This window comes from Mastigoproctus giganteus, chromosome 7 (assembly GCF_048544385.1).
Source record: "Mastigoproctus giganteus isolate SK-2022 chromosome 7, ASM4854438v1, whole genome shotgun sequence".
NCBI classification, from domain to species: domain Eukaryota; kingdom Metazoa; phylum Arthropoda; class Arachnida; order Uropygi; family Thelyphonidae; genus Mastigoproctus; species Mastigoproctus giganteus.
Genome location: NC_143581.1, coordinates 100,531,030 through 100,552,717, shown reverse-complemented (window position 1 = coordinate 100,552,717; position 21,688 = coordinate 100,531,030). Strand labels below are relative to the sequence as shown.

The 21,688-nt window shown below is 35.8% G+C and overlaps 1 protein-coding gene across 1 annotated transcript in view; it reads left to right on the top strand.

Annotated features, from left to right (window-relative positions):
- The window catches only part of LOC150083109 (uncharacterized), a 773,496-nt gene that overhangs the window by 536,245 nt on the left and 215,563 nt on the right, over positions 1–21,688 (top strand). Inside the window, exon 13 of the mRNA XM_090378391.1 lies at positions 14,580–14,684. Coding sequence (XP_090234517.1) covers positions 14,580–14,684 — 105 coding nt within the window. The remainder of the gene's footprint in view (positions 1–14,579; positions 14,685–21,688) is intronic.

Genomic DNA, 21,688 nt, shown 5'->3' with positions numbered 1-21,688 from the left:
CTCAGTTATTACAAAATCATCCAGCTCACTGCCAATGTTTACTTTACCTACATCATTCTCCTTCCTGAATAACTCCTCATGCGTGAATGTAGATGCAAAATACTCATTTAGATTGTTAGCCACCTGAGCAGGATCCTCAACTGTTGAACCATCAATATCCAGTGGACCAATCTGATTCATCCCTTTCCTTCTCGAGTTCAAATATGTAAAGAACTGTTTTCTGTTTTTCTTTGCATCCTTTGCCAAGGATTTTTCGTAGTCTGCCTTTGCCTGCCTAATCTCCTTTGTGACTTGGTTACAGACCAACTTATATCTATCATAGGCTTCCATGTCACCCATTAATTTGTATGTATCCGATGCATTTTTCTTCTCTGCCACATGTCTCATTAATTCATCTGACAACCATTTAGGCCTAAACCTTGAACAATATTTCTTAGTTGGTATGTAAAGCCTGGTAGCCTCCAAGATTAGTTCCTTGAATGCTTCCCATTTTGAGTTTGCTGTTGGTAACATCATCAGTTGGTCCCACTGTATAGAATTTAAATACTGTCTCAGACCATCATAGTCACCTTTACGAAAACAAAAACCCTTCCCTTTACCTCTGATGGTAGTTACCTCCTTGAGTAAATCCCACTTCAACACACTGTGATCACTGCCACCTAGTGGTTCATTTATCTGCAGATTCTTAATGCATGAAGAATCACTACTGATAATCAGATCAAGAGTATTGTTCTCTCTTGTTGCCTCACGAACATGCTGATGTAGAAAACAATCATCCAATAAATCCACAAAAGCCTTGCTAGTGTGCGAGTGACCAATCCACAAATTCCAGTCAATATCTGGGAAATTAAAATCCCCTATTATAAGACTCTCTGATTTACTGGCCCACTCTATTTCCCTGTACAGTATCTTATTATACTCATCAGAGTCATTAGGCCTATAGCACACTCCTACTCTCAATTTTGATTTCCCTATGCTTATGTCACACCAAACTGACTCGACACTGCCCTGTCCATCGATGTCGACTGGCTTCACTTCCTTGGACTTTGTGTTTCTTAATTAATAGCATAACCCTTCCTCCCCTCCCCTCCTGTCCTGTATATCCTTTCTGTAGATGTTGTACTCCCCAAATTGCAGTTCTTTATTCCTTATATCTGTGTGACACCACGTCTCTGATATCCCAACAATATCTGCCTTTGATGTTTTGAGCAATACCTCAAATTCATCAAATTTATTTACCAAACTCCTAGCAGTGGTGTACACGCAGGTATACATGCACCTGTTTCTATTCTTAGCTACCCTAACACAACCCATGTGTTTACTTGTACCGCAATGACTACCAGCAGTCTCTGAAATATCCTGCATCTTGTTTTCCAGGCTTCTGCTCATTTCAATAGAAGCAGTGCAAGAATCACTTCCACCTCTGCCAGTGGCTACTGTTAATCTATTAGTCCTTGTATCCCCCCCCAACTAGCAGTTTTCCGACCCACCTAACACTACCTCGACAGCATCAGCAAAAATTCTTGCACCCTTTCTATTTAAGTGTATCCCATCCCTGTAGAAGCAATCTCTCCTGTTAACAAGTACAGTCCAGGCTGAAAAAAATTTTACCCCTTGAGCCTTGCACAATCCCTCCAGGGCCGAATTGATCGACAAGGCTCTCATCATATACTCCCTCCTATCGTGTCTGGGCAGAATTGCAGACACTTTCAAGTTCAACCCTAATTCACGGCTTTTTTTCAACAGTGACCTGTACTTGCTAAGTAATTCCGCCGGTCTCCTACTCTTAATATCATTAGTGCCAACGTGTACAACTATATCACCTTTTGTGCCCTTAAAAGATGATATCCGCTCTACAACGTCATCAACCTTTGCCCCTGGCAGACATACCCTGGTCCTATTCCACCTATCCTTTTTACAAAGCATGTTCCCCGTTTCCCTGACAATAGAGTCACCAACATCTACTAGTTCCTGTGGGACCAGCGCATTCTGCCTAGGGGGCTGCCTCTGTGTTGCCTGATGATCAAGTGCAAGCTCTGGCGTTGATGTGGGCAGCTGAGAGCTTGATGGGCCCCTCAATTTATTTCCTTCGAGGGCATCCACCCTGTCCTTCAAGCTCTGATAAAGTCCCATAACAACGCTGAGTTGTCGCCTGATTTCCTTGCACTCCTTACATTGTGCACACACAGAGACATCCCCCTTGGCAGTATCATGTCCCGTACCCGACTGCTCCGCAAACATCAAGCAAACAGTGCATTTTAAAAGACTGTGATTCAGAGGGCAACTGCCCCCCTCAGTTCTCCCCTGAACCACAGCACTCCCATTAGCTTGAGCCTTTTGCTTTGCTGCTCTGGTCAGAGTCATTATTATTATTATTATTATTATTATTATTATTCTTAGCTATATGGTGCAAGGAAGCCTGAGGCTTATGCTGCACCAGCCAAAAAAAAAAAAAAAATTTCCCAAGTTACCCTGAGAGAGAAGAGAGAGAGACAGTGGCAGAAAGGAATCACCAAGAAAGAGAAGAATGATGATATCCGGCTCAGGACCCTGGGTGTGCCAAGCCCATACTCACCAGATGTAAGCCCCCGGGGTTAAGATTCCGATTTAATTCAATAAAATTCAAAACAAAAATTAAATCCTTAAGTTATATCCCAAAACAGTTATGTTATATATATTTTTTTTTCGGTATCTAGTGTTTTCTACGAGTTCCCTTTATACAACTTCCGTATCACGTGTACCACTATAGTTATGTATTAATTATTTGTTACGATTAAGTCGTTATATATATATATATATAGAGTTAAAAATACAATTTAATTGACAATAAAGTTTATTAAGATTAATAGATTTACTGATTAATTGACAATATTATATTATGCACTATACTACACTAAGCTTATGCTATCGTGTAAAAATGGCGGGAAATCACGAACGGTATTTCTACGGACTCGTAAGTATTGATTAGCTTCCAAATCTCGCTATCTCAATTTAGAATAAACTAAGGATCCTAACTAGGTCTATAATCTACTTATAGAAGATAATTTGATATAACAATTGGTTAATAAATCGACTAAATTTGGTTAAAAAAAAAAAAAAAAAAAAAAAAAAAAGACCTCTCGTTCAATTTGTGACACGTGGATTTGATACCGTTACCGATACTAAGTAATATCTACAAAATCTCTGTCTAAGTTAAACTTTAAACTAAGTATCGTAACTAGGAATATAAAGCTACTCTAGAAAATAAGTTAATATGACAATTTAAACTAATAAAGCAGAAAATAAATCAGGAAAAACTTCTCTGTTTCAAGAGATTTAAGGAGCAACGACCGCACAGGCCAACCTCGCACCCAGACTCTTAGCATCAAGTATGCCAAATATTTTAGCAAATACAGTCAAACTTCCCTATAACGAATTCGATAAATCCAGCGAAAAAATTCGTTATAGAGAAATTTCGTTATACAGAGAATATCTTTTTTATTAGAAATTATCTAATTAGAAAATTAAAACGAATCTACATGTATTTTTATTGTATTTTATTTCAAAAACATACTTATTTAAATCACGTTTACACAATTTTTGCCAGTAAGTATCACAAATTTAAAAAAAAATCTAATTTTCATTTGCACAGTACAATTAAAAAATTGTCTGAATCTCAAGAAAACCACACAATTGTTCAGAACATTAAAAACATTATCAGGAACATTTTCAGAAAACTGTAGACCCATACTAACCGTTTTAAAAGCATTAATCATTTCTTTGCAAGTTGGCTTTTCTACGGGTTGTTCTGATGCGTCTTCAGCGTCATTGTTAATTTCTTCGTGATCAAGGTCGTGTCTAACACTGTTCAGCAGTATTCCATCTTCATTTGGATGTTCTGCTGTGGTCTACATAAACATAACTATCCAGTGTTATTTCATTTTTGATGTTTCCGGACGATTCTAATAATGTCCAAAGTTTTTCAGTTGTGAAAGTGGCAGTTTATCTTGTTAGTCCAGTTGTTGCTCAAATTCTGTGTTCAATGCAAATCCCACTTTTGAAAAACAATTTTGAATAGTGTATTCAGTGACATCGTTTATCCAAACTTTTGCCAGTACAGAGATGCAATCTCTAAGGTTAATTGTAACCTCCAAGTTTCTATTTTCTGATAATGCACTGACAATCTTCATTATTATTCTCTTTTGATAATGAAATTTAAAATTTTTTATAATGCCTTGGTCCATTGGCTGGAGTTTTGACATTACGTTTGGTGGTAAAAACAACTTTGCACTTTTAAGTTTGGCAGAAATACTGGCAGGATGTGCTGGACAGCTGTCAGTTACCAACACAATTTTCCTTTTGTTATACGCTTGTCTAGTTTTAATATCCATTCTTCAAAAATGTCACTTGTCATCCATGCTTTTTATTAAAGGTGTAGTCAACTTCCAAAGATTTTGTGCCTTTAACACATCTTGGGCTTTTTGATATTCCAATGACTAAAATTTTAATTTTTCACTTCCTGTCATATTTGCTTCAACTAGCAGAGTGAGTCTTTCTATGCTTTGTTTTCCGCCAAAACGGTAGATGATGAGAGTCATCTAACTAGGTGGTAGATGACTCTCATCATCTACCACCTAGTTAGATGATATACCACCAAAGTGGTGGTATTTCATCTAACCGGTGAAATACCACCACTTTGCTTATTGGAGGCTTGAAGTGGTGGAACCCATGTTTAGTCTCTAGAGCTAAGTTCTCAACCCTTCCCTATCTCTTCCATCATGCAGTATGAGTGATGACTTTTGAGGTTATGATGAATGTCATGGTGAGATCCAATATTCCTTACATTTTGAGGGTACAGCTCTAAAACGGTCTTCGCAGGCCGGCTGCTAGTTAGTACACCGGTCCGAACCTATTGGTAACTCTCTAGGAGGCTTCCAGATCAGCTAGTGTATAATCTTGCTACCTTTACTCTGCCAGATAGTGACTGGAGGGAGTTGTGTATTCGGGGAGCATTTCGAGGCTACGTTATGTCAAGGATCTGGGTATATTCTTACCACATGTACGCCATATCCAAAAGTTTCATTACTTCATACAGCATGGCCCACCCACTTTATCTTACTATTGAATACACCATGAATTGTCAAACTAATAGAGCAATCTTATCTGGGAAAAGAACAAAACCTCCCAAGCACTTCCTAATTCATTTCACAAATATAGGTGGTCTAACTTCTAATCTCAACGATGTCCATTTCCACTTGCAGTCTGCCAAACCCCATGTACTTTTTCTGACAGAATCTCAGTTATTGGTTGATTCAACTACTGCGCATCTCCTCGTTTCGATCTCCTCTGGCTTAAAATCTCTCTACCTCATTGTGTCAAATTCAACTGTTGTCTCTACCGTTCTCCCAAATCCACTAATCACTTGGAGCTCTTTGACTTTCTTCAGTCCAACTTTCCTAACAGTGAGGTAATTTTCCTTGGTGATTTTAATGTTCACAACTCCAGCTGGCTTCTGTTTTCTAGTCACACCTACCCAGCAGGTCGAGATGCTGAGGCTTTTGCAATTACTAATGATCTAGCACAGATTGTTCATTTACCTACAAGAACACCGGACGATCCTAATAATACAGCCAATACGCTTGATCTTTTTCTCACAAATAACCCTTCTAAGTACACGGTCAAAGTGAGAGGTCCTTTAGGGACTTCAGATCACAACATGGTGATTGTCTCTTCTCCAAGGGAACTTTTATCTCATGGCTATTCCCAACCTCGTGTTTGGCATTACAAGAATGCAAAATGGGATGACCTGCAAAACTTCTTTTCTTCTTTTCCTTGGTTGGATTACTGTTTCAAAACTTTTGATGTCAATGTTTGGTCAGATCGTGTCAGTGAATTATTCTTGCAGGAATGGAATCCTTTAACCCATACTCCACTTTAAAATCTCATCTTTTATCTAAACCTTGGTTTTCCAATAAATGTGCTAAGGCTGTTCAAGAGAAGAATGTTGCATATCATAATTGGCCTGTTTCTAATTCTTCAGTTTCATTTTCTGCCTACACCAAAGCTCGCAGCAATTGTAAAGCAGTTATTAATCAATCCAAACTAGATTTGGAACAATCTAAGAGTAGAAAACTTGCTTCTTGCCCTAATGGTAGCCGAGCATTCTGGTCTATTGCCAAAGCTATTGGTTGCAACTTTTGCCCATCTTTGCTCCCACCTCTGTCCAAACCAGATGATTCTGTTGTCACTTCAGCCCAGGATAACGCTGACCTGCTAGCATTCCATTTTTCTTCCAGCTCATGTATTAATGATCTTGGTAAAACACCTCCCACCATTCTCAACACGCTCCATTCAATGCCTCCTGTGGTCTTCTCTCAAAAGGATATCAGAAGGATTTTGACGAATCTTGATGCTAAGAAAACTCCAGGTCCCGATGGTATTTCTCCACTTGTTCTCAAAACCTGTGCTCCTGAACTTACTCCTATCCTTCTGCTTGGAAATCTTCTCATATCCAGCCAGTTCCTAAAAAGGGTGACAAATCCCTCCCATCCAATTATCATCCCGTTGCAATTACTTCTACTCTTTTTAAAGTAATGGAGAAATCAATTAACCGCCAACTCTTAAACTACCCAGAAACCTTCCATCTGATCAACAATCGCCAGTATGGATTCCGTCAGTGTCGATCCACTGGTGATATTCCGGCTTATGTTATCCATTTATGGACTAATTCAATGGAAAGGTTCGGTGAAACACAACTAGTTGCTCTTGACATCTCAACAGTGTTCGATCGTGTTGGGCATAAAGGTCTTCAAAACAAGCTTCCATCTTATGGTTTGCCAACTGTTTTTAGTAATTGGTTATCCAGTTTTCTTTCTCATCGCTCACTGAGGGTGATGGTAGATGGCTCTCTGTCTTCTAAGTTCTCTACTAATGCCGGTGTCCCCCAAGGTTCAGTTCTTTCCCCCACTCTTTTCCTCTTGTTTATTAATGACCTTCTTCCATTGACTGGAAACCTATCCATAGTTTTGCAGATGATAGCACATTGCATTCCACTTTCCATTTTGGGAAACCTTTTACTGCTTAATCAGCTTCAACGTGTCGAAAATCTGCTACCAATTCCTTAAATGCCAATCTTCAGGTAATTCTCCAGTGGAGCAAAGATAACTTAGTTGATTTCAATCCTTCTAAAACTCAGTCTTGTCTTATATCTCGCAAAAAGGATTCTTCTGCTCCTATGCTTATCGTTAGTGAATCTCCGATTTCTAGGCAAAATGATATATCTCTTTTGGGGATTACCCTGGCACATTAAAAATATTACTTCCTCTGCATCTAAAAAACTTGTTTTTCTCTTTCGCTCTCGGCATTACTTTTCTTCCAAACAGCTGCTCACTCTGTATAAATCGCAAATCCGCCCTGACTTGGAATATTGTTCCCACATCTGGGGTGGTGCCCCGAAAACCTCTCTCAGGCTTCTTGATTCCATTCAGAAGGGGGCAGTTAGGTTAATTAATGATTCATCTCTAACAGAGTCTCTCCACTCGCTTTCTCATAGACGTACTGTTTCTGCTGCTACAGATACTTCCATGGGCACTGTTCTTCTGAATTGGCTTCTATAATTCCCGCCCTCTCTTTCAAAACAGTCCGACCACGTGCCGCCACCAGCCGACATTCATTTACTGTCCAACTTCAAACTCACAGAACCAACTTTTCATCTTCCTCCTTTATTCATTCAACTGCCGTTTTCTGGAACAACCTTCCTTCATACGTATTTCCTGAAAATTACAATCTACAGAAGTTCAAGTCCAATGTCAACAAATATCTTCTTTCCTCTTCTCAACCTCCAACCCAAGTACCGTACTAAGTACTATAGGTTCTAATACCTCTCGTGTTTGGGGTTCACACAAAAAAAAAAAAAAAAAACAAAACAAAACTGCACATTTATCATCCTTAAAAGCTAGTGTTCTATTAGTTAAACATTTAAAGAATAAACCCATTTCGTCAGCATTAAAAACATCCTTACGCTCATATTCTTCCAAAATCTTCTTTAAGGTATTGTTCCTCCAACTGTTGCAATCTTCTTCGCTTACATTAACACTTTCTCCACAAATAACCTTTTCCACAATTCTGTGGCACTTCTTAAACTTATCTAGCCACCCAGTGCTCGCATTAAGTTTTGCATGTCCATGGGACTGTGCAAATTGCAGAGCTTGTTGCTGAATCATTAGGCCCGATATTGGTATATTCTTTTCACATATCATTTGCACCCATTTTAGAACAGATTTATCTACATCTTCATATATACACAACGTACTTTGCTTCTTGTCTGCTCAGTGCCTCCGTAGCCAGGTGGGCAGAAGCAGCAGTGCATAGCACACGCTTCTTGATTAGACTGGAGGTTCGAGCCCGTGACCACCAAATATGGAGGATTCGGAAAGGTCAGGGAATGACCACCGCATAACCCCAGAGCAATATGGCCTTGGTTGCTAATGCTCCAAAAAACAAACAAACAAACAAACAAACAAACAAACAAACTTCTTGTCTGCTCCTCCTTCAATTGCATTTAAAATTGATTCTCGATTTTTTAAAATTGTAGATAAACTGCTTGCAGGTATGCCACATTTCTCCGCAACATCTTTTTTCTTAAAACCTAGGTCAGTATCATAATAATCTTTGTTTTATCATTAATACTTAAACACTTTCTCTTCAACATTGTTTCTGCAACTGTAAAAATTACTCTTCTGCAGCTCTTGCTGATACATACACTGCAAACTTCGCTGCGCTGGCCATATAGTGAATTGTTATGAAACAACAGGGATTATCTTTATTTTAGATATAGGAAGCTTGTTTTCCTAGGCAAGTTGGTTGGAAAAGAAGCTTCCTATATCTAAAATAAAGGTAATCCCTGTTGTTTCATTATATATTAGAATATAGGAATTATCGAGCACTTAATAGCTCTCTATTATCAAGTGAATTTTTAGTACTGCCTACTCAGTGACGTTCGCTTGCCAATTCAACAGTATCATGTGACCTTTCCTATCAATCACTTTAAAGAAATATACGACTTTGTGAGTTTCTTTTATTCTGCTTTCATTCATATATACACGAAAGAAAATTTATGATTAATGTATGTTGTATGTTACTTTTTAGAAAAAAAAAAATACAAGAGCATATAGCCTATGTGATTGATAACGAACGAAATAAAAAAAATAAAAAAAAATCGTGAAACCATCTACTGGGAGTCCAGTTAGATGAGAACGGACATATCATATAATGATTGACAGTAAGGTTATGTGGTGCAGTGGAGGTGAGAAGCGAATGTCACTCAGTAGGAGTTACTAAAAATCTACTCTGGTAGCATTCTATGTATTGCTGCTGCAGCATGCTAAAGTTTACCGCAGCGAATTTTGTTTTCCCCTGAGCTAACATCAATTTACAAATCTACCCTATGTATTGTAAAGTTTACGACCACTTTTAAGAAAACCCATTTGGTTTAATAACTGTAACAAAAATGAAAGAAAGACCCTCCTACGGGCATCAATGGCCACAAGTGTTCACTAAAAGGATGATTATTTAATTCCAGATGCTAATGCGCAATATCGGAAGGAAGGAGGCAGTATATTTGAGTAGCTGTTTAGCAGTAAATGCTTGAAAATCTTCAAAAATGGTTTTACTAATTTTTTTTAAAAATTCATTATAGAGAGACTAACACTTCGCTGTATGGGGTTAATTTTACATGTAATTTGGTTTCAAGGTGCAATGTTTTGCGAAAAAATTAGTAATATAGAGAAATTTGTTAAATTGAAGTTCATAATAGAGTAGTTCCACTGTATTTGTCTTTCTGTTTTGTTATTTATTTCTCTAATTCTTTTTCTCTTTCATTCATTATGAATTCAATTAAAGGGTCTATTTTTTATTCTTGTTTAGTCTTGAAATCAGTTTTCTCTGCAAAAATTTTTCAGTTCACTAACACATTTTTTTTATTTGTTCTTATTACCTTTTTTTTAGACATAAAATTCTGTTTTCTCTATTTAAATTTGTATATCCTATAAATTTACAATGTTTCCAAATAACTTTAAATTCCTTAACAATTGTATGACTTAACATAGAGTATCTTTTCTCACTCATTTGAAATAAAATTTCAATAAGAATAAGTTAAATTAATTAATTTACACATGATTTTTCAAACATTTTTAGGGCTAAAACAGAAAATTTCTAATTACCCTTGAGCTTCTCAAATATATTTTTTAATTCTTCAGATTTTTGATGAAGACTTCCATATCCATTTGACCTTTTATGATTATATGCTTAATTACAGAATTCCAATCCACACTCATAATCTGAACCATAATTATTGACATAATTTTTTGACATTTTTTACATATTGTTTGATAAATATTGGATCTGGTTTGTTTTGGAAATATTGGAATACACTTCTTTTTGAAATTTTTGCATACTTTTTCCCTTTGACTTCGATAAGACTTCTTATATGCAAATTTTCCATGTCTATTTGAATAAGCTGTTTGTACTTTTCTTCCACATTCATAATCCAGCTTTCTTCAATTATAATATTCTTCTTTGTATATTTTATTATCATCTTTACAATGAGGATTAGCAGTGTTAATTTCAGTTTTATTTTTTCTTGATTACATTTCTTACAGAATTTTGTTTCCATTTATGAATAAAAAATTTATGAATGGAGCTTGAAAAAAAAAAGACAAAAACAAATCGTAAATTTCAGCCAACTACAACTAAAAATTTAATAAAATTAACTTAATTTAAATCTCTATTATTCAATAAAAAAAAATTGAAAAAATACAAACAGAATCAGAGGAAAAATAATTGTAACTAAAATCGTTAATAAAATTTTTAAAAAATTTTACAGCATTTCTATGAGATAGATTTTCTTAAAAATAACAAAAAAATATTTCATCACTTAATGACAAAAAAGTAAATTAATTTATAAAAGTAAGAAAGATAATTGGAAAAAAATCAGTTCATACAATTGTCTTTGGGTTTAAAAATAATCAATAAATTTTTTTAAAATATACACTTTTAATTGTAATGAGGATTTTATAGGCATTTGGTTGAAATCTATATCATTTTATTAAAAATATAAATATTTAAATTTTTGTGGCTAAGGTAAAGAAAGCGAACACGGGAAACTCGTTTCCCGCTACTAACGCAATTTCTCCCTGCATCCTCAGTAAACAGATGATGTGTGTTATCGGTAGTGGCAGTAGAAGTCGATAATAATGTATTGATTAGTTTTTTTTATCATTATTAAAAGCAGATTATTGGCGTTGACGAGTGGGGTGAAATTTACTTACTGGTACACCATTCAGACTGCCTTAGTCTTAGGGTGTTTTTTTCCCTATAGGAAACAAACTTCTACTGCCACTACCGATAACATGTACTCTGTAGAAGTCGTTTTCTTATTTTAAAACAGTGGGGATAAACACCCTAAGACTTGAGGCAGTCTGTAGGGTGTACCTGTAAGTAAATTTCAGCTGCAAAGGCACCTCATGAACTCCAATAATCTGCTTTTAATAATGAGAAAAAAACTAATCAATACATTGTAATCGATTTCTACTGCTACTGCCGATAACATGCATAATTTGTTTACTGAGAATGCAGGGGGAAACTGCAGTAGCTGAAACGAGTTTGTTCGAAGTTTCCCGTGGTTCTCATGTTGGCTTTCTTTACCTTCACCCTTCTTGTTTTCAGAAGTTTATTTTAAGAAAATAAACCTTTTTAAGGGAAGGTTGTTTTTACAGAGATCTTGGTTTTTTTTTTTTTTGTTTTTTTTCCATTTGTAAAAATGATCTAGAATCACCATTGTATATACTACTTATCGCCATTGTATAGCAGTCATAGATAAAAATATGAACAAAAAAAAAAAAATAAAAATAATGAAAAATAAGAATGAAAGAGTTCTAAAATGGCTCTCCAATTGGGGTTTCTTGTGTATTATGTGTGTACCATTTCCCCCCCCCCCACGTGCTAATTAAAAGAATAACAGGAGGGAAAGACCTATTTTATCCCACTACACTAACAAATATTACACCCAATTGGAGAGGCATTTTATAACTCTTCGAGAATGCCAATTGGAGAGGCATTTTTGAAGTATTATCAATTACATATGATAGACTCTTATCTCTATCTCGGGAAATAAATTTGGGAAAACTGCTTAGGAAATAAATTTTCTTAGATAATTGCGAAATGATAGGGAAAAAATCTAAATTTATTTACATTTATTTACATACTTAAACTTATGCTAGATGCGAGAAAATCTAACAGAATTTAATATGTACCTTTTTTATTGAAAAAAGTAAACAATGTAATTCTCTTTTCCCCTCAAATTGCCTTCCATTAATGGTACCACGTAAATTTAGAAGCTTCATGTCATGGAATAACGAGCAGATACTACTCTCTGAATGGTATCTGCTTGTTATTCCACATAATTAAATTTAAAATCAGAACATTATTTATGTTCTCACAACCCACATGATGTCGGTTGTGAGGACTACTGATAATAGGTGGTTGTTACTCTAATTATTATTATTTATATATATTTTTAGCTGTAACACATATACTTCAAATATAAAGTTCTATTCAAGATCAGTGCTGTAAATAACAGAATATATGGTAAAACAAAAATAAATAAAAAACTTTCAGGGTTGGCAGCTTAATTTCCTTCCTTCTGATCTTACATACTTTGCTCATTTTGCTTGCCATTGTTTGAGTTACCTCTGAAAAGTAGTTTTCAGAGTGGCTACGAGTGTATTTTGCTTTCTTTTTTCTCCCCCTTCCCACTTTGAAGTGGGTTGTGATTGCCAAATTTTTTATACATTTCAGACAAGTCTTTAATTGTGGAAAGAGAAAAGGTCTGCAATATTAGATGAATATGGATACTTGTTGGATTCTGTGTTTAGCCAAAATTTGCTGTGAAAGCATTGCCTTGACCGTTTGGCAAAATTTGCATGTTCATTTAGCTTCACTTTTAAAATAATTTTCAGTTTATTTTGTGATATCCCAAAGATTCATATTTATCTGATATAGTTATTCATGACCACTTCCTTTATTCCACATTACATATCACTTTATTATGAAAAAAACTTCAGATAAATAAATTCTAAGAAATTCAAAAAATTCTGTTCAGTGGCACTTTGAATAATGGTAGGTATGTTGATAGAAGTGTGGCTGCAGAAGGACATACAAGGTCTATTCAAAAATTAGCCAGACTTCAATATATAATGACAGTAAGATTCATATGGAATGAGCCACTGAATACATCTTTGATGAAATAATGCCCTCCTGAGGCAGTGTTCTTAATCTATTGATTTTCACTCTCTAGGAAGCATATCTGAAAAACTGATTTTTGAAATCACAAAATATTAAGCTATTGTGTCATTCTCTGTCACATATATATATATATCCTCAATGTGTTTTTTTAAGTTGGGAGATAAAGTTCAGCTTTATCTTATGATTTTATCACATATCTGTACATATATTGAATTTTAGCAATTCCATTTTGGGCAAAAAAAAACCTGTACAAGTAGAAACAAATGTAGTGATGCATGACTGAGGTAACCTCCCTTTGGTGTTCCAATTTTTCAGTTTGTAAATTTAGTCACAATGGTTTCTCAGAACTTCAACACATAACTCTATTAATTGTTTGATGCATGATTGAAGTAACCACTATTAGGTGTTTCAGTTTTTCAATTTGTAAATTTGATCTCAATGATTTCTCTGAACTTCAACACAACTCTATTAATTGTTTGTTACGTCAGAATGTAAGGATGTTGTTTGCTGGACAACATCCTTACATTCTGAAATTACTAATAATGTGGTCTTCACTTTGCCATTCACTTAATTTTTATTTTTTGGGGTGGGGATCCTTTTACTGCAGTGATTGCTTTTTGGTTTTGGGATCATACCCGATAACCCATGTTTCATCTCCACTTATATGTTTCAAACCTGTCTAAACATTATTCTCAAATTCAGACAAACAGAGGCAACTTGTTGACAGTGTTCACAGTATTCCTCTGTTAATAGCATGGCATGAATTTTGTGGAAACATGCCTATTGTCCAAAGTTTTCTTTAATGAAATCCAGCAGAGATACATATTTCTTGATGGATTTCATGAACAGTTAATTTCTTGTCATTTCACATCAAAATTCACACTTGAGAAATGATTTCATCATTTGTGAATTTTCCAATTTTAAAGCAGAATTCAATACACACACGCATTGTTTTTCTTTTTCTATCACATTTTTTTTTATCACATTATTTTTCTATCACAACCAAAATATTGACTTGCAATATTTTGAAACATGACAAGCTGTGAAAACATGTCTTTCTTTTCAGCTCACAATAACAGAGTGCCATAAGCTAGTGAACTAAGGAAGAGATGTGTCTGAACATGTCTGTTTTCTCTACCTTAAACAACAAGCAAAATCTGGATACTTTTTGAACAGACCTTGTACATCAAAGGCGATTGAAAAGTTAACCCCACTAGTATTTCTGAGCAGACCTTATATAAATTTCTTATTTTAAATAAATCCCCCATGTCTGTATTGCTGTTTTATTTTTCATATAGATTCCCATGTTTCTTCTCAGAATTGAAGAGCTTAGATCAGCAGTTGATGAAAAACTTAGCTGGAAGGAATGGAAATATCTGTTTAAACTTGGGACTTCTAAGGTTGTAAGTATGGATTTTTCTTTATAACTTTTTTTATGCATGATTGGATAGGATCGAGTTTAGATCATCCACAAATGTTTGAGTTGATCTACATTTCAGAATATCTTGGCATATAAAACAATATCGAATGTTCTGTAGCGGAACATTTCAATTCTTTTTTTTTTTTTTTTTTTTTGTTTTCATGAAGTCATTTAATTTTGAAATCAACTATGAAGATAGTGAGCATATAATGATGGACAACAAACCTTTTTCTTTTATTTTATTTATTGTTTTTGTAAGTTCAAGATAGCACTAAGGTTAATAACCATGTAAATCAGAATGCTGACTAACACTTCTTTAGTTGTCGAATAGAGGAGTTAGGGTTCATTGCATTAAAGTAGATTGATTAGATTGTAATAAAAGTATGTATGAAGTAATTGTAAAACTTTTTATTAAAAAATTAACTAATTAGTAAATGTATCCAATCATAAAAATGAGAGTTATAAAAGATTTTTTTATTCTTGAAATGTGGCAGTGAATTTTATTGGTTGTCACACAAAAGCAATGGTTGCAACCTGGAGTTTGGAGTGTTGGTTAAAACAGAAAATGTGTATTAAAAAAAAAAAAAAAAAAAGATAAAACATGGAATTTTCCTGAGACATAATTAGAATTAAATCCATTTATTTATTATTTATATTTTCTTTTTTGAAGATTACATATGCTTGCCATCTTCCTTACATCTCTGTATGAAGGTATCTTGTCAAACATATCATTGCAATTTTATTCAAACGTTTGTCAGTGATTATCAAGTCAAATGCAAGAAACAGTTTTGACATTATCTATTTAAACTTACAACCTTAACAAAATGTTTTTCATGGTTCTGCATGGGAAGTAGTTATACAAGCTGTAATGTATTGGGATTAATGAGAAATCCTGAGGGGGACTTGAGGAATGGCTAAAAGAATGGAGTCAGAGGAATGGCTAAAAGAATGGAGTCAGAGGAATGGTTATAAATGGTCATTCTTTAGATTGGGCTCAGAGTTAAACCTCAAACTGTTTGTTTTTCTATCACAACTTTCAACAAAGTTTGGTGAAAAGTAACATGTATGGTAGATGGACTCAGTACAGTAAGTTCTGCTTTATGTGCATTTTTGCAATGCGAATTTGCTCCAACATGATTGATATATTAGGGAACAATGTGAATATAACTCGATTTTCGTGTTGGCTCATGTGTGATATCGTCTGCGAGTAGCACCAGGCGAACGTAAAATCCAGCACCAAGCTGAACGTAGCGACCAGTGCAGCAATACATGCAAGTTTATGAAGCTTTAAAAATGTCAAACATCAAATGTGTGAACTATATTTCCCATTTACTGTAATTGTATTGGTCGGAGACACTGTTATGAAACTTATCATTTGCTGTATTAACAGAAATTTTGTGAGGCAGGATAACACCAGTGATTGAGCACATTTCTTGGAGGTCACTACCATAGAACAATAAAAACAATTTGTAATTCCCAGTTTATTGACTTTTTCTGTTAGTGCAATCTGATTATAAATGGGTGGCAAACTCGGTCTTATTGCATTTGCAATAATACTGATAACTAGAGCCGACCGGGCTAGCTGGGTGGGTAAAGTACCTGCCTGGCAACCCAAAGGTTGTGGGTTCGAATCCCGCCTCAGGCTTGGCCAGAGTAGTGCAAAAACTTTGGGAGGTGCATTATGGCCACAGAAGCCGATGTGCCAACAACTAACAAAAAAAAAGGATAACTGGAATTCTGTGGGTTCTTACGTTATGGTGAGATGTATTTTTCCCTTCCTCTTCAGTCATATAAAAAAACATAAATAAATATTCAGAATCTACTCTCTTGTGCGTGCTGTGTTCGTAATTATTGATTGATCATCTTTTTTACTGTTTTAAATTTTACAAAGCAAAAAAAAAAAAAAGTCAATGAACAAAAATATCAATGAAACAAACTTCATATCTTGGAAAGGTAAAGTGCTATATATACTGTAATATTTATTTATTTATTCAAAATTTAAGATGTTTAAACCTGTGTTAACAGTATTATTAGGTTTCCAAATTTTTTTTACTGTTTTACTTACCAGACTGAATTTTTTTTTTTTTTTCTTTTTTTTTTTGGCTGCTCTGCCCCATCCCTATTTTTCCTATAAGTCCTGTTGTCTGATTCATTTTAATGCTTTAAACATTGACTCAAAAAAAATAAAACAAAGTCTTAATCTGAAATAAGTCTGTACAAAAAAATATAAAATAGGTTAAAATAAAATACAATAAATTAAAAGTGTAGTTAAAAGCCCTATAACGATTAAAATCACTAAAACTATTATTCAACAATAGCTTTCGTCAGCTGAAATAGTTATGGGTTATCCAAATAATATATATATATATATCACCCAGCAGTTCCGCGATACCTCCCCCCTCTCTTGGCACATGATCAATATTAACTTCCCGTATATTGGGACCAGAAGTGGCGCAGGCACAAACCATTCTAAACTGTTCGCCTCTCCCTAAGATAAGAGACTCAAAGAACGGATGGATATGGCAGCCCTTATCCCTGTTAATACTGTAGCGTTGGGATGAGCATATCCACAAGCTCTCCAGCCACTTCCGGTTCCAGAAACCATGGGCTCCATCAACAACCCCTACTCTTTTGTCTGAGATACCATGCCCAGTCTCCCAAGCATGTTCGGCTATGGCTGAACCTCTATAATCAGCTATCTTGATGGCTCTATCATGTTCACCCAGGCGATTGTGTAATCTACAATTTGTGTCTCCCACATAACACTCCCCACACTCCAGGCACTCGACCTCCTATATGACCCCAACTGTTATCACCTGGTTATTTGTGTCATTTGGCCTTAAGGCCTATTGTGTCCTTGCGAACAGCTATAAAGTTGTTCGAAAGAACCCCTTAACACTCCCCACACTCCGGGCACTCAACCTCATATATGACCCCGCTGTTATCACTGATGTCAATGAGATCTTTAACCGTGGACACCACTGTGTGCAGTCTCTGGCCAGAAAGTTATACACAGCGCATCTGATACGAACGTAGCATATGTGCGTGCAATGGGTTCAAAGATACCCAGATAATAGGGAATGTATGCGGTAGCCCTAGGTATAAAATCATCCCTATGACCCCTACTCACCTCCTTTAGACAACCATCAGTAACACTCTGGGGATAGCCCCATACCTCGAGGTCAGCCATAACCCATCTAAACTCATCATCTCTCTATCTCTTTCCTCGGAGGAGGAACAATGTGACTCCTCCGTTCCCATCAATGCCTTGACCACAATTTTCTTATGGCCCCGGCCTAAGCTGATTTAAAATGTGCATACTGGCTGCGACACATAGGTTTTCTGTAAACCTTAGTTCTCAAGCGTCAGCCTTCCCTGTACACACACACATCAAGGAAAGGAAGGGCTACTCCACCTCCGAATAAATTGAATATAGGGCAAACCGTCATTCAAACAACCAGGCACTTCATTATCACAACCCCTCTATATCACCGTTAAAGTGTCATCAACATATCTCTTCCACAACCATACTAGCGGTGAAAGAGTACTCATCAATATCCTACCTTCAAACTCTTCCATAGCCAAGTTGGCTATACCTGCATTAATGGGCAAACTCATGGCAGTGCTGCAGACCTGCTGATACATAATGTTTCTAAACAACGTAGTAGTACTAGATATACACAAATTGATTCCTTTACATAAATATTCACAGTTCAAGGCTGTCCTATCTTTCTAGTCATCTCTTCCCAAAGCTAACCGCACACAACCCAAACCATGTTCAATGGATATACAGGTGAACAAAGAAATAACGTCAAAGGATACCATCATTTCCCCTTCTTCTGTCTCCTGAGTTGGGACAAACTACAAAATCACTACTATTCTTAATGGTAAAGTCCAAATGTCCCACCCTGTGGTATACGAGCTCCACCAAAAACCTGGACAGAGGATGCGCCGGACTGCCTACAAATGACAAAATAGGCCATAAAGACACCCCCCCCCCGCCATATGGACTTTTGGTAGCCCATAAAACCTGGGTAAATGACAACTCGACGCATGCTTGTTATGATTTGTTTGGTATTTGGTTTTTAGGAGCATTAGCAACTAAGGCCATATTGCTCCAGGAATATGCGGTGGTCATTCCCTGACCTTTCCGCATCCTCCGTATTTGGTGGTGATGGGCTCGAACCCCGGTCTAATCAAGAAGCATGGGCTACGCACTGCTGCTCCTTCCCATCTGACTATGGAGGCGCCCTCAACGCATGCAACTTCCATGCTACCCCTTGGATATTTTCCCTTCTTTCTGCCAACCCTGAACCAATTTATTGACTTGGTGTTCTAGCCACTAAGGAGTTCTTTCAAAAAACTTTATAGTTGTTCAAAAGGACACAATAAAACAAAATAGGCCTTTAGGTCAAATGACACAAATAACCCGACGATAACAGTGGGTTCATATACGAGGTTGAGTGCGCGGAATGTTATGTGGGAGAAACAAAATGTAGATTACATGATTTCCTGGGTGAACATTATAGATTATAGAGGTTCAGCCATAGCTGAACATGCTTGGGAGACTGTGCATGTATTTCAGCCAAAGGAGCAGTGGCTGTTGATAGAGCCCCTTGTTTTCTGGAAATGGAAGTGGCTGGAGAGCTTGTGAATATGCTTGTCTGGACGCTACAGTATTAAAAGGGATAAGGGCTGCCATATCCATCCGTTCTTGAGTCTCTTATCTTAGGGAGAGGCGAACAGTTTAGAATGGTTTGTGCCTGCGCCACTTGCGGTCTCAATGTACAGGAAGTTAATACTGATCATGTGCCATGCCGTAAGGGGGGGGGCCGCACAACCTGCTGGGAGGTATATATATATATTCTTTGGATAACCCGTAACCATTTCAGCTGATGAAGGCTGCTGCTGAAAGCTATTGTTGTATAGTGGTTTTAGTGATTTTAATCTTTTAGTGCTTTTAACTACACTTTTATTTTATTGTATTTTATTTCAACATCAGTTTATAGTTTATTGTAGAGACTTATTTTATATTAAAACGTTGTTTTATTTTGTTTGAGTCGGTGTTTAGTGCATTAAAATGAATTATTGAGTTCCTGACTCCGGAGGTCTCTTTAATGTCCTGTTCTTTTTAATGCATGAAATACCATAACACGGAGAATTTTAGGAACACATGTACCACATTATGATAATTACATGACTCTAAGATAATTACAGCATTCTCGCATGGAATGAATCTGTGTTTGCAGGGATTATTAATAAATAAGTACAAATCTGCTGTGATATTTTCCCCTTTATTTTAAAAAAAAAAACTTTATTAAAAAAAAAAAAAACACTTTGAAATAGCCTTCAAATTTCTGAATTTTGGAGCTCTCACAACAGAACCTATCCACTCCGCACTGTTCGAAAAATTTCTGTTTTGCATGTGTTGTATCATTGGACTTCAGAGCCATTGGATTTCTAATCATTTGTTACTTTTTGGGGAAATACTTGGATTGTTTGATTCTTTTGCGAGAGCTCTGAAATTCATAATTTAAGTTATTTTTAAGTAGATTTTTTTTTTTTAAATACAAGTAGTACTTAGATAAACTAAAGAGGATAAATTTACTTATTTTTGAATGGTTGAAAGAATGTGAAGAGCAATTCAGCTTATCACAACCAGCTGTCAGTAGGATAGTGTAAAAGTTACATGGAGAGCAATTGATAATTATTTTTGTTGAAACTTATTTTTTAATCATAAGGTCATACGACATTATTCAGTTGAATAAAATTTGTAAAAGCAGTAAAGTAGTAGTTGAATAATTGCCTTGTGGTCTGAGAAAATCATGGTGAATCTTACGAACATTGATTGTTATTGCAGGTGCAAATACAGATATTCTGTCCAGTGACTAATAGAGGGAGGATTGTTTATACTTAGTTTTCAATACCAGTAGTGGCAAATGATGCAACAAAGAAAGATCATATAGCATCAGTTAAAAAAATAAAAATGAAAGTACCCACCTTATATGTCCGTTCTCTCTATTAATTTGTGTAATTCTACCTTAAATTTATTTAAGGTAGAATTACACAAATTAAAAAAACCAGATGGTAATTTGTACTAACAATCAATCACTCACTGGTTGAAAGCAAATTTTCATACAACTATCCTAAAACGAGCTATTTTCAGTTTAGAGGTGTATGTCATTTGAGCAAAAATTAAACTGGTTAAAGCCTTAAATGGGTTGAACAGATTAAATGTGCTATGCACATTTAATCTGTTCAACCCATTTAAGGCTTTAACCAGTTTAATCAGGACTCCTCACAGTGCTGAGTTAACAAATGCTGCAATTTGCAGAGCTGAAGGCTTTCTGTATAAGAGTAAGCCATTTGTGTCACTGACTAATTAATGTTTTCTCTTCACTCATTCCAAAAGGTCCACATACTTCTTGAAATGAGGCTTCCACACATGTATGCAGTACTAACCATTTGCTTATACACCAGGACCTTGTTCCTCCTGACTAAATTCCTGTATATCTCTGACAAAGCAGGTTGTATATACTGCCCAGAAAAGTTTGTCAGGCTGTAAAATTACCTCCTCTTCCCAGGTCTCTTTCTTTCTCCACTACCTTGTGGCATGTTATTTTGGGATTAGCTGTATATGGGATTACAGTTTCCCATATTCAGTATCTTGCATTTTTTGATATTAACCTTGAGCTGTTATCAGCCAAATTTTTCTGACTTTTGTTGCATCATCCTCCTGTGAATTTTGTCACCCTGTCAAACTTCATATCACGTGCAAACTTTGATATCAAGTGTTATTTTCTTAATATTGTTAATAAATATTGAAAACAAAAGTGTCAACACTGAAATCTGAAGGAGTCTGCTTATCATTGCTTATTAATAATCACTATCTGTCTTCTTTCACTCAATCATCCTTTCGTCCGCAGTATTAACTTGAATCTAATGCCCACTGCTCCAGTTTGTGGCTAGATTTTATGTGGAACAGTA